Source organism: Mus pahari, chromosome 3 (genome assembly GCF_900095145.1).
Source record: "Mus pahari chromosome 3, PAHARI_EIJ_v1.1, whole genome shotgun sequence".
NCBI lineage: Eukaryota > Metazoa > Chordata > Mammalia > Rodentia > Muridae > Mus > Mus pahari.
The window spans coordinates 14,025,513-14,036,524 of NC_034592.1; the positions used below are offsets into that span (position 1 = coordinate 14,025,513).

General features: G+C 43.9%; 1 protein-coding gene across 1 annotated transcript; it reads right to left on the reverse strand.

Annotated features, from left to right (window-relative positions):
• Positions 1 to 5,046: 5,046 nt before the first annotated feature.
• On the reverse strand, positions 5,047 to 9,964 carry LOC110317547. Its single transcript, XM_021192029.1, has 6 exons — positions 9,804 to 9,964; positions 8,654 to 8,787; positions 7,857 to 7,930; positions 7,666 to 7,773; positions 5,384 to 5,485; positions 5,047 to 5,264 (listed from the first exon to the last, which is right to left on the reverse strand). Exons 1-6 carry the CDS (start codon positions 9,936 to 9,938, stop codon positions 5,236 to 5,238), a joined length of 582 nt encoding a protein of 193 aa, XP_021047688.1. The 5' UTR covers positions 9,939 to 9,964; the 3' UTR covers positions 5,047 to 5,235.
• Positions 9,965 to 11,012: the final 1,048 nt, after the last annotated feature.

The window sequence follows — 11,012 nt, forward strand, 5'->3', positions numbered from 1 at the left end:
TAAATAAACTACTGAGTGGATCCTGGAGTTTGGTGGACAAAAATGCCAGGAACCCTGCTTATTTGAGATGCCACAGAGCAGAGTCTGTACCATACTCATAGAAACCAGGCTTAGGTAGCCACTGTCCATGATGACCATACTCTGCTGTTTCCCCCAAACACCCTGAAGCTCACTTTGAATGAGCCAGATATGTGTGGGTCTGTGTTCAGTCCTGTCACTGAGCACAGCTGCTGGAGAGGCAAAAAGAGATTAGCTTGATTGTGCTTATCCCACGCTGGGGCTGTCAGGTGCTAGAAGTCTGGAAAGCACTGAGCACTACTCCAGGGATGGAAAAGCGCAGTCTAAAATGTGGGAAAGCTGAAGCTGGTATTCCCTGACTTCTCAGCCTCCAGTCATCACTGAAGAACTGCACAGAGAAGTCGGAACAAAGTGTCAGAGTGTCAGGGGTCCCCAGACCTGCAACAAGGCCAGAGTCATGATGGTTCTCAGACTCTTGGACATCCAGACACCACTGGGGGTAGCATAAGAGCCAATCAAAGAACAGACCCTCAGGCTGAAAAAAAACAGCATCTAGCCTAGGGCTGGGGAAAATGTGAGCTCCTGCTGAGCTCAGCAGTGATTGTCCTTAGTTTGGCTGTGGTTGTCTGGGTGGGCAGAGAGGCCTTCTGTGGAGACTTGGGCAGCAGATCAGAAGTCAAAGGTCTTCTCCATGTTCCTCATGATGGTTCTTGATGAAAAACACAGTCCATGTTTATCTATACTATTTATTGACTGTTCATTGTGGAAGATGGATGCATACCAACTTCTCAGAGTAGACCAGAGATTAAATACCTCTTGCAGGGAAGAACGTCCAGGAAGGGAAGCTTATTGCCTAAACCCCCAGAACCTCTAGGTACCTCATTAGCATGAAAAAACTCTGTTTTGGACTATGTGACCTGGCCAATGTGAGGAGCAGGGATACACATACCATCTCAGGTGTGTACCCACTGATTTTCTAGGGTCTCAGACCCACTCTATCTTATCAAGTTTCCTGGCATGGCCCATTGTCCCACAGTTCCTCCTTTTCTTTTAATAAAGGAGAGGTGTCATTGGAGTGACTGTCTCTAATGTTATTTGTAGTGAAAATTTTGGGTGGGGTGGAAGCTTCAAAATAAAACACAGCACAAGCCAGAGATGTACCACAACAAAACCAGAGGGGTAACACAACATAAGACAGAGGGGTGGGGGCCAGGAAGAAGACAGGGATTATTGAACCAAGTAATTGTTCAATGGTTTGTATAGTTTGTGAGGGTGTTAACATTGATTTTAAGCGACATTTGATTTATCTATATAGACATCATGTTTTTCTTACTATCATGTAAATTTTCCCAAATTTGGTAGCCATTTGACTTTGGTAAGAACTCCTACCAGTTGCCACAGCCCCTGAACTTAATGCCACTGCCTTACCTGTGAAATACCATCTGTTTATATGAATGTCTTCTTTCTTCTCAGCTAGGGCAAACACCATGAAGGGACCAATTATCTACCTGAGACTCCTCCAACAGGAGCTACTCGGAATGAAGTCCATCCTGTCCACTGTCTAAACCCCATGATGCTCTACCAATGGAACAAAACCAGCCAGGTTTCACAGGGAGTTAAGTGTGCAGGGGAATTGTAGACATCAGTAATTCTTTGGGCCCACGTTCCAACTAAGTTGTGAGAGCAATGAAGGAAAGGCTGTGGCAAGCAAGTGAGCTTCCTGGAAATGACTCACAATTTTGCATATCTGTGATGTGTGTGCTCTGAATAGGCATAGACCCCAGGAACTTTGTCCCAGGATTACTTCTTGCTGCTAATGTGCATGCCATTGCTGTATCCCTCATGTATCTGGCATAACCTACTGTTTCCTGGGTTTTTACCCATGCTGTTGGGCAGATTTCCTGCAGAATCAATATAAAGATGTACTTTTATGTAATAATTCTGTTTAGATTAATTAATGATTTTATAGAATTCCTGATTTAGTTCAAATTTTAGGAAATCAGAATAATTGGTAGAAAGTCTAAGGAGATGGTTTTAGTTGTATTCCCAGAAAGGTATAATAAAGTTAGAACCAAAAATAGCATGTGCCCCATCTTCATGGAATAGTAAGTAAAGGCTACATGAAAAGGAGTACCACAGGCTTTCTTTCATTACAAGCTCGTAAACTACACTAGGAAGAGAAATGGGCTTGGAACAGATTTATGGTCAAGGAAAAACATTCATTCTAGGTCAGTTTCAAAGATGAGACTACAGGTGTGCACCATGATAAGGCAAGGCCTTGAGTTATATATGAATATATAAAACCATTGCTTTGAACTTATAATGAGCTTATAGAATAAGACACAGATAAAACAACAGCTTTTGACTTATTATCAACATCCTGCTGTAACTTCCTCTTGTGTAACATTTTATTTGTGAAGTAATTTTTCCTTACATAGAGAACTTTTGTCTGAAAGCTACAAAATGCTGAAAACAAAAATAAAGTTTGTTGGAGCCCATTTCTGCTTCATCCAGTGTCTGTGGTGCATGATTTTTCTCTCTTATCTCTCTCACCAGCCCCTATAGAGTTAAAAGAGTTTAGCATTTCTTGCTGGTCACAGAGAAGGGCCAGCCCAAGTAACTAAGTTTCTTTTTCCAATCCCCCGATGCTACCAAAAGGAGTCAATTGCCAGTAGCCACCAACACTTGCCCCAGTATAGTAAAGGAGAGTTAATTGTCAGAAGCCAAGAGCTCTGGCCCCAGAAGAGCAAAAGAAGAGGCAAACTGCCAGGAGCCACAATCTTTTGGCAGCCACCTTAGTTCAATTTCCTACCTTAGTTCAACCCTAGTGTCAAAACTGGTCTTTGACGGTCAATCATCACTAGTCTTACCCCAGAAGAAAGGTACAGAGAGATTTGAGATTCTTGTGGAAGTGGTCATCAGAGTGGATCAGACTCCCAAGGGGATTACAGTCATGAATCGTTCCCTTACATCAGGGATCCACAGCAACAATGATTCCAAGCAATTCATGCAATGTAAAGGATTGTGCAAATTCCTAGCCTGGCCAGGCCTGTTGTAGAATTCTGTACTACAAACATTTACACCTACAACTATCTTCTGCAGCATCTGAAATTACTCAAAAAATCTAGATCAGATTATAAGTATTCTCTCATATAACCCTGGGGTGGGTTCTTACACACTCAGGTGAGGCTCCAGTCTCTCCCTGCTGGATTTCCCCATGAAATACAGGAAACCATACCAAATACACATTGTCACATTTTGGAATATTTAACAGGTTAACTGAGGGACAGCTCTAACTATACAGCTGTGGGGAAATTGTCATCCATGCTAGGGAGAAGTTTTTCAGTGGTATGGCTGCCTACAGGTTGCCTATGTTCCTATAATCCACCACTCACCCTTGATCATTACATAATCACATTACTCTTTGTTTCGCTGACTTGACTTTCAGTGCTATACGTTGTTCTGTTGTATTTGACACTCAGGAGTGAGAAGATGTATGTCTATTCACACAGCAGGGCCTCTGAGAGGCTCAGGATCACCCTGCCTCCACCCTGTCCCAGAATCTCTATGCAGGTCAGCTAGATGGTACAACATGTACCCTATTGGTGGCATCCATGAAAAGAATCCGTCTTACACACTGCTCCTTTAATATATTCAACCTGAGCTATGACTGTGTTCTCTGAGGTTCTCCCTTCCATTCCTTCCTCAGGGTGCACATCCACTGTACCTGACTGGCACACACTATATCCATAACTGGCATACATTAGGCCCAGGTACCAAATGGGCTGATTTTCACTGCACACATTTCCTGGTCATAGTAGCCTGGTGTAGTGTGTTAGCCTAATGCTGCTTGCATTCTAGTACTAATTTGGGGCCCCCAAGACTGACTGTCCCAGAACTGAGAGTCCACATAAAAGACTCTGAGTGTCCCTGACCCCAAGGTATTTCTGATTAGTAAATAAAGATGCCAACAGCCAATAACTGGGCAGAAGAGACATAGGTGGTGTTTAGATTTTGTGGGCTTGGGATCGGAAGAGGATGATGAAGGGAAGAAGACTTCAGGAGGAAAAGGGAGAAGTGGCCATGGGTTAGGTAAGCCATGGGTTAGGAAGGTGGCCCTGCAGGTCAATTGGAGTTAAGAGCATCCCAGATGAAACATAGAAAATAGTAAGTAATAACTCAGGATTACCAATAGGAAAGTAGATTCAAACAACATTGATAGTAGACAATTACTTAGATCTTGGGTTGTTTAAGGCTTGTTGTAAATATAAAGGTTGCCTTGTTTTTTAATCTGGGAATTCAATAACCAAAGGTAGAAACCCCAGGCCATTGTTTAAATAATTGCTACAACAGCCTGGCCTTCAGGAACCCCATGCAGAGGACAACCTTAGACTGACCTGAGTCATTACACTAAATCCTCCTGCTTCCACGGAGCAAAAAGAGGGCAGGTCTGCAATTTGTAAGAAGATAACTGTCCCAAAGAAAAGGCTGGTGGTGTGCAAAAGAACATGATTTGATGGAACTTCAGGGGAGATACGGGGTACATTTTGCTTTTCTTTCTGTCTGTGCTTGGGTGAAGCATGCCAATGTTTACTTCCTTCGTTTTTGGAGTTCCTGTGTCTCTGCTTCTGTTGCCTAATTGATAGAGACAGTAAAGGCCTTGCCTGTAAGCCCAGCATTTCACATTCACAGAGCACACCCCCACCCTCCTTCAGGGCATTCACACCAAGGCATCCATCAGTAGGCATGAAGAACATACAGAGACCCAAGGTTCTTGCACTGAAACATGCTTGTGAACCAACATCAGCTTGTCTGTGACTCTACTCACCCTTCTTCCCTCACTAGCCATCATGCATGTTCCTACCCTGTCCTTCCCTCCAGATGCTCTGACTGCCAAAGCTGAGCTCTGTAACCCTTTGTGCCATGATATGTCATCTATGTATGGACCCTTGAGTGCTGATGTGCAAGGTCAGGTCTGTGTACCTGATCACATCACACCCAAGTATCACAAAATTAGGCACCATTTGATTAGATGTTAAACACAAAACAAGGAATATTTACCATCTTTACTGAAAGCTGAGGCTTTGGGGGGAGAGGAATGTGGATTTGAACATGTCTTCTCTTGACAGCTGGCATTCTATCTACAGAAACAGGAGATGAGTGAAGGGGTCGAAGAACACGGCTCCTGTACAGACTCTGTGGCATTTTCTCCATGCACTATGTTTGTTTGGGCAACTCACAGGAATCTATTTACAAACAGAGAACAAGACATGTGTCTGAGACAGGTGTGTGTAGTATCATTGTCTTATAGGAAACTCATGAATTAAAAAAAAATAGAAAGAAGCAAAAATCTCAGTCTCATTACCATCACATCCAGGGTTGATGATGTCTGTTTTGTTCAGTATTAAGCTTTCTACAAAATCTTCAAAATCCAATAGCACTGTTGGTCTTGGTGCCATATTTCGACCTGCAGGCCACATGGTTATGAAACAAGGGGGTAGAAAAGAATCTTACTATAGATGATTAACTCCCAGATTATTCAGGGATTTTGGGGGGGGACATGATATTTCAAACCATAAAAAGAGTATCTCTGGCTGAATATTCCTGAGCAGGAGACAGGCCATGTAGGAGAAGTAAAGAGGAAATTATGTTTACCTCTTGTTTATGACAAGTATTACCCAAGCACATGAGTCTTCTATGAGCCTGGCAGCTCCCAATATACTCAACAAAGGCTGCTCAGAAAAAGATTTTCACATAATTCATCCCCAGATGGCAGAAATCATATGCAGACCATCATACCCACCCCCAAACAAGCTCATGCAAAGAACAACCTTTGTCCATAGGCACCCTGAACCAACCTTCTACATTACATCCTAGATAGAAGTATTGAATTTGACAGTAGCTTGAGGTAAGAAAGAGAGGAGTCCAAAAGTGACTGGCCCAGCTCTGTCATAATTATGCTGCAACTACCTGCCAACCATGCCTTGTCTTCCAACATTGCCTTCATCACCTTCTCAAAAACACATATTGAAATAAGACCATCTGCGCAGGGTCTCTAGGATACAGGTACATTGAATTAGGAGAATAATCTAGAAATTCCTAAAACTTCTGGTCAGCACCATAATCCTGAGCCCTTGGTCAATATCTGAGAATGGGGCCAGTGGACAGCAGTAGATGATTCTGTCTAGAGTCTTCATGTCTAGGCTGAGAGACATCCCAGGTCATTGTTGGAATCTCATGAGTGTAGAGACTACTGGCTGAGTGCTGATGTGTCTTCAGGTTGACCTACAGAGAGGGAGGCAGCACAGTGCAACTCAAAGTTCAAAAGGCTCACATGAGCAGGGGTACCAGAGAAGGCAAACAGAGGCTAGAATTATGCTGCTAGCATTGTGACTCTCACTGCTTGGTGATGGTGACAAGTGGAGGTCACATCTCTACCTAGCACTGGTAACTTTGGACCCAGGTACTCTCCTTGTGTACCTCAGTATTCAGAACTCCCCTGTGAGAACAGAGCTAGCATGGGACATTTGATTAGGACATACCTTTCCCAGGATGTGACTGAAAACTACCTCTCGGGAAATGAAAGTTCTGGTTTTGCTTTCCACCCTGAGAGAGAGAGAGAGAGAGAGAGAGAGAGACAGAGACAGAGACAGAGACAGAGACAGAGACAGAGACAGAGACAGAGAGACAGAGAGAGACAGAGAGAGACAGAGAGAGAATGTATTGTGTGTCTATGTATGTGTGTGTGAATGAGTTGGGTGTGTCTGTGAATAACCATAGTAACCAATGCAGGATGATAATCATCCTCTTTAAGAGCTCTCTGCATTGCTTTAAGACACAGTCTGTCATTGAACTGGAAGTTTATCATTGTGGTTATGTTGTCTGAACAGCCAGCTCTAAGGAGCCACTGTCTCCTCCACAATGAAAGAGTTACAGGAACATTCAGCTATGCCCAGATATTTATATGAGCTCTTGTGACATTAATTCAAGTCTTCACTCATGCAGCGTAAGAACTTTTAACCACAGACTTATCCTAAGATCTATTCAAGCTTCTCATTAAGTTCTAAATGGTTGAAAGGAAGGACATATAACACTGAAACATTTTTCCCTACTTAACACTTGCCAAAACTGTCCTTAGAATCTTCATTGACCTACTTGTCTCTCACTTATCTTTTGTTATGATAATAGCTGTGGACTTCAGTATCCCATACCTGTCTCGTAAAGTGGTGGAGTCAGATTTCATATAACAGGTGTTGAGCAGGACTCAACCTCCAACATCTGGATGTCAGAGAGGCCCCGCTGCCATGACAACAGCACATTGTCTCGAAACATTTTCCCATGTTCTCAGTGAGAAATGATTCCAACCAAATCCCTTCCTAGAACAGAACTGGGAGAAAGGCTGACTGAGAAGGGAAGAGAGATGCTGAAGCTCAGTGGGTGTGGACTGGCTGTGAGCTTTGTGATTCAGGAATGGACAGGGCTGAGGATAAGTATGCCAAAGGCTTATAAAACACTCTCCCAAAGACCCCAGGCATCTCAGGAAAGACTTCCAGGTGGCGATTAGAAAATTACACAGGAGATAGTGACCTACTCTACACACACTGCTTCAAGAATCCTAGCCTAGCTCTTAGGCAGAGCGAGACTCACCCATGAGCATTGTCACCTTTTCCATTTCTGTGTTGAATGCGCTTACATGGGCAGCAATAACAAAGTCCGTCCCGCCGATGAATCTAAAGACAATCCTGAACTTTGGCCCTAAGGAAGAAAATGAGTCATGTGGTCTTCAAATCTTTCTTGAAGGCCACAGAAAATAAAGAATCTTAAACCTGAGCACTCACAGATGTAGAAGATATTAGAATTATACTTATCTTCATCCATATATATCTTGAACAGAACACAACCAATGGATTTTCTGTAACAAAGAACAAAATCATGGTTTGCTCCCTAACACCATCCCTGCCCTCCCCTTTTGCCATCTATGAGGCTATACATTGAATTGACCCCAGATCTTTCATCTAATATATAGCAGCTAGGCAAGCATTAGTGTGGCAAGCATTAGCTAGCCACAATCCCTGTAGTTCACATCATGGCAGGTGAGAAGACAAAAAAGAAATGATATGTATCTGAAGGCCTGCCCATAAGCAGTTTTGGACATACTTCCTGCCAGCTCAGGCCCTTTTCTTGAAGAGGCCCAAACTGACCTAATTATGCTAATGTTTCCAAAAGTTTCTGCTAGAATACAGAGTTCTAGACCTTCCCACCTTACTCCTGGATCCTCACTGCACATGCAGATGAGTGAAATCTTGAGGGCTCTGAAGTTCTGTGGCTACACAGAAATAGGCACAGCATCTACAGTGGCTCTGAGGAGCAAGCAGCAGTGAGAAGGAAAGATTCAGTCCTCCACAGAGTACCATAGGAGAATGTCAGGTGATGCACTAGACCCTACGTTTGCAGCCAGTACCCTGGTAACATTTCTCCTATGCTTACAGAACTCACCTGATACATAGCCCACACAATACAAGAGGATTCCATGTTGACATAGAGTGCCTAGCTGAGGCCAGAAGCATTGCTATAGTGAGGGTGGGGAATCCATAGAGCCAAGAGCAGAAAGGGCTGCCTGATGGCAGGTACTCACGAGATGTTCATCCTAAATTCCAACTTGCCAATAGCATTTTTGACAAAAACAAATGGAGGCAGTGGGGTCAGCTTCTTCTTTGCAGGAATAGGCAGGTTTCCTGCCCAGCGAGTTATGTACCATTTTCCTAGGAGCTAAAGAGGAAAACCACCTTAAGAGGTAAAACACACAAAGAGTAAGTCAAACAATGAAATTCCACGTAGAAACTGAAATGGGAGGAGATGAAGTGTTTCTTCTGTCCTATCTAGAGGGACAGGATACGCTCCTGGTAATGGTTAGCCCCTCTCTGTCATGATCAGGCAGATCCAGACAGGATAAGACAGGGATCTTGGGTGGGAGACATCAACCCTGGGCCAGGACTATTCTGGGGTTCCTGCAAAGCTCACACATAAATACCTGAGAAAAAAAATCACCAAGAGGACAAGGCTAAGAGCATGATCAGGAACTGCCTACTCTCTTTATTGTAAGACTGAGGGGAAAGAAGAACTTAGAGTCATTGTTGAGAGACTGCTGGGCCAAAATGAGTTGGAATTGTCGTTAGGAGGCAAGGTACCTGGAAACCAGCTTCAACCACGGGATATTTCTACCTCCAGATTGGTTGAGATTCCAGGAGGCCATGAAAGATCAGACAACCACAATGAGCATCTTCATTCATCACTGCCACCGTTTAGAAGAAAGGCTGAACTTCTCCAGAATCTCTTATTTTCTCAAACCGCATCCCCAATTAAAACATCAAAACATCTTAAGAAGTCTATCCCTACAGACACCCTTCTCCATACATGGTAGTGCTCATCCATCTGAAAAGAGTGGTCCTGCTTTGTGCACCTCATCCTGCATGAGTCTGTCATTGCAAAATAGAACTTCTGAACAGAGTCCCTTCTGTGGAATTGGAATTCCTTAGAAGACCACAAGGTGAGAAAGGAGATTCTTTGTGGCACATTGATGAGACACATGCTCCTACAAACCATCCTGTGGCCTCTGGTTGCCTCCAATGTCAGATATCAAGAAAAACCATGCTGGAGGACAAACAGTAACTCATAACAGAGAACACCTCACTGATAGTCACCTGAACCTTTCAGCGACATCACTGAGACTTTCATCCAATCCATGAAAACCCAGATCACACACTCAGTCTGCCCCGCACTCTCACCTGTTCAAGAGTGAGAGTGTACTGAGGATTCCTAAAGAATAAATTCTCCACAGAGGGCAAGATCAAAACCACCATCAGTAGCAGAATCTTCATGGTCACCATGGTACCTCTGTGCTCCTGTATTCCCTGCAGCATCGATATACTACAAAGAGCCCAAATCCATACTATACACTGGTTGCACTGTTTTCTTTGGACCTCATGAATAGGTGGTGATAATTTCTGTAATTAGTCACATGCCTGTGCTCTCATTCAATCAAATGGAGCCTTGTCAGGAGAAAGAATGTTATCAAAGTGGGTGGTAACCTCTAAGAACTCAGAGTCAGGAAGATAACAAGGACTTCTGTGCTCTTACCCTCTGCAAGCCTGCCTGTATTCCCACCAAAAAAAAATGCCAGAACATTTCCTCTTCCTTTTCAGAACCTCATCTCCAAGAACACCCACAGATCATCTCCAACCAGCAGTTATATATACACACAGAAGTGTATTCTTCAGCCATAACCCTCTGATAACTGAGCTATGGTGTCCCCAGCCTGTGTCTCCATTTTTTCCTCCTCCTTCCCATGCTCCTGAGAATGCTGCCAACTTCCCTGACTCTCTACACACGCACAGCTGATCTCTACCAAGTGAGTAGCTCAGCCCTACATGCACCTAAATCCCGATATGCCTCTTCGTAGTGTAGCTGCCTGCCCTCTTTCCAGCCCCAGGAGAAGTTGGGAGTCAGGCCTCATGACCAAAGTACCTTGGGAGTCCACCTTCTCACTTCTCTTTCATTCTATGCCACACCCATTATCTTCAGTTCTGTACCACACCACAAAATTGTCCTGCTACTGCACACATGTGTAGCAGTGTGTCTGTGCAGCCAGGAGTGATTGCTATGGGTGCTATTTTGGGTCTGCTTTATTCCACCCTCCCAACACTTATTCCACACTGATTCCTTCCAACCCACTCCCCAACAGTAGGTAGGGGAGAAAGGAGGTCATAAAGGAAAGGGGGTATAGATGTCTTTAGATTACTTCCTGCTGATTAGGGGCATTGAGTTCCTTGGGAAAAGTCCAATCTTCATGATCAGGATATCCAACTTTATCCTCTTGTCTCTGCTCATGACTATGTGGCAAACTGCAGCACCAGGAAACAGCAGCATCAGGAGAAGAAGCAGCCTCCTTTCCCAGAGGACCCTTGGTCCTTCTTGGGGCACTGCCATTAATACAG